At 30.8% G+C, this 2,845-nt stretch overlaps 1 protein-coding gene across 1 annotated transcript; it reads right to left on the bottom strand.

Annotated features, from left to right (window-relative positions):
• Positions 1-1,147: 1,147 nt before the first annotated feature.
• Positions 1,148-2,526, bottom strand: LOC139845201 (protein CURLY FLAG LEAF 1-like). The gene is made up of 2 exons (XM_071835443.1): positions 2,217-2,526; positions 1,148-1,682 (listed from the first exon to the last, which is right to left on the bottom strand). The coding sequence occupies exons 1-2, from the start codon at positions 2,439-2,441 to the stop codon at positions 1,230-1,232; spliced, it is 678 nt and encodes a 225-aa protein (XP_071691544.1). The 5' UTR covers positions 2,442-2,526; the 3' UTR covers positions 1,148-1,229.
• Between the last annotated feature and the right edge of the window lie 319 nt (positions 2,527-2,845).

Genomic DNA, 2,845 nt, shown 5'->3' on the forward strand with positions numbered 1-2,845 from the left:
TTCATCTTATTATGTTTTAAAACGTTTAATTAACTAACCGCTAACATATCAAAACCATCGACCATTGACCGACTGAAACCACCAATGCGGGTTTATTTTCCCATTATATTCATATTGATTGAACAAAATATAATACAATCAAAGTCGTGAAAGAAGGGTTTTGACCAAGTGATAAAAAAGAAGGTAGGAAAAAGGAACCTTTCAGAAACAGCCAAAGAGGAAGGAATCTATGCAGAAAGAGGGTTGAGGCTTGAAGGGTACAACTGCAACACCAAGACTGTTGGATAGAGATTGATGCTGAGATTTTGGTGCTGTCCCCGGTACTTGACATAACAAACACAAACAAACACACCTTTTTTTCTTCTTTTTTTCATTCCTTCCTTTGTTAATTACTGTAATTCATTCATTCAACTATTTTTAAGTATCTTGTTTTCAAACAATAAACTATGATGAATGATGATGATGATGATGATGATGATGATGATGATGATGATGATGATGATGATGATGATGATGATGATGATGATGATAATTATAATTATAAAATGCACTTATTTTTCTTTAACATATATGGTAATCCTAATTTTTTATTTACAACAACAACATTACATCAGCATTAACTACTATCATTAACAAATAATTAAACACCGTTAATTATAATTATTATTACACTCAACTTAAATCATAATGCACAACAACAACAAAATTTGGGGCCATGGTGGACATTAAGATAATCACTAGAATGGGAACAGAAAGAGTTATGGCGGGAGCAGTGCCTATGAAGATAAAATATTGATTAGTTTCGAGCCTTCCGTTATTCAGTCAGTTGTTTGTTTATCTTTTAATTAATGAATAATCTTTTGTTCTATAGAATTCGTTATATTAGCCAAATAAATAAATAAAATGTGGAGGGACTGGTATTTATGAGAGTATGTTGACATTAAATCACACATTAATCTCTAGATTCACTTGAAGATTGAAACTTAAATGATACTGTAATCAACTAACAACTACGTAGTAGTACATTATAATTAAACCATCACAAGACCAGTTGATATAATTAAACCATCACAAGACCAGTTGATATAATAAAATAAGCAATTAATAGGTACACAAAAGAATTACATCTATCATCTAATTGTAAAATCCTCATAAAACACCCAAATAAGATGAATTTCACCTCTCTTTTTTTCTACCCCAGTCCCCACCAAAACAAAATATAAAAAAGATTAATAACTACTATCATCTGATGATCGGTCAAAATGAAGTAGTTGAGCACAACATTTGGGGCAATCTTCCACTTGTTTGGGCACCATGAAGTACATAAAACAACCCTTGCATCCAGCCACAACTAATACATTACTATTACTCCTATTATTATCATTATCATTATTCTCAATTAAGCAACATTCATCTTCATCTTCTTCGATTCGTTTTTGTTTTCTTAACGATGAAACGGCCGGGGATGACTCTACAGACGATTCTTCAGTACCGTCATACGAGCTTTCCTCCTCGGCCTCATCATTGTCATCATCATCATCATCATCATCATCATCATCATCATCATCATCATTGTCATTGTCATCGCTATAAAAATACCCCCAAAAACCATCATCCACCATTCGTGGATCCTCTTTAGTTTTCATGCCAGTTGTCCAATTTATGTAATACATCTCCCGTGTCTGTTTATAATATATATATTTTGACATTGTAACAAAATAAATATGATTAAAATTTAGCTATCACAAATACGCAAAATTAAAGTTTTAGTCTTTTACCTTTTTAGCCCCTTGTGTGCTCATTTTTAGGGTTTCAAAGTCTTAATATGTTGAAATGGGACACACAAATATATACTACTCAATATAACAAAATGGGTCTTTAATTTGACCACTTTTTCGGTAGAAAGTAACTACGCTACTTAACAAAAAGTAAACTAAAAATTGCAAGATCTATGATTCAGATTTTGTGAATTGATATCCATAAATTGACATATATATATATATATATATATATATATATATATATATATATATATATATATATATATATATATATATATATATATATATATATATATACCTTCCTATATTAAAATGATATACCACATGAATTAATATTAAATTTGTGTTTTGAGTTTTTATTAGGAGTACTAACGTGCGGTAAAGAATAAGAATATAATATATAATATGATTATAATAAAACAATTAAAAACGGACCTTTAAGTCGAGGCATTGTTCCCAATGATAAGGTAGTGTGGTATTAGAATTGAGTTCCAACGTAGCATCAGGAGAATTTGTAGACCGGTTGGAATGGGTGGTCGGGGACTCCTCGACGGCGGACCTGTTGGTGGCGTTATGGTGGTTTAAAGAGAATCTTTCAAGAGATCTTTCAAGCAATGCACTGATAGTGGTGGTGGTGGTGGCGGTGTTTGGTGCTGTCATTATTGATTGAATCACTCCTCAAGAAAAGGAAATCAATTTTTATAGAAATTAAAGAGAAAAAAGAAAGAAAAAAAATTAGCAAAAGAGATTTTCTGTACACAGAGAGAAAGGGAGAGATAGAGAGAGAAGAATGTCAAATCTGTTGTGATTTGAAGATTTTTTTATTTTTATTTTTATTTTTGCAAATAAGAAAACATGAAGTTGGAACCGGCTCTAGTTATTGAGTCGATAGCAAGGATGGATTTATTAGCAACTTGATTGACTTTTAAAGTCTAAAGTAAATTTCGGACAGGATTTAAAATCTATAGAAATTTGATTTTATCATTTTCATGACGTCTCAATTTTATTTTTAATTTAATTTTTTTTTTTAATTTCGTACTTATTGGCTGGAGGTTCACTTGAAA

The sequence above is a fragment of the Rutidosis leptorrhynchoides genome, chromosome 4 (assembly GCF_046630445.1).
Source record: "Rutidosis leptorrhynchoides isolate AG116_Rl617_1_P2 chromosome 4, CSIRO_AGI_Rlap_v1, whole genome shotgun sequence".
Classification (NCBI taxonomy): domain Eukaryota; kingdom Viridiplantae; phylum Streptophyta; class Magnoliopsida; order Asterales; family Asteraceae; genus Rutidosis; species Rutidosis leptorrhynchoides.

Bases quoted from the DNA above. Each gene is read 5' to 3' on its own strand.
- LOC139845201 (XM_071835443.1), bottom strand. From the start codon at position 2,441: ATGACAGCACCAAACACCGCCACCACCACCACCACTATCAGTGCATTG. The intron at 1,683-2,216 runs GTCCGTTTTTAA...TATTATAAACAG, and splicing joins AACAATGCCTCGACTTAAAG to ACACGGGAGATGTATTACAT.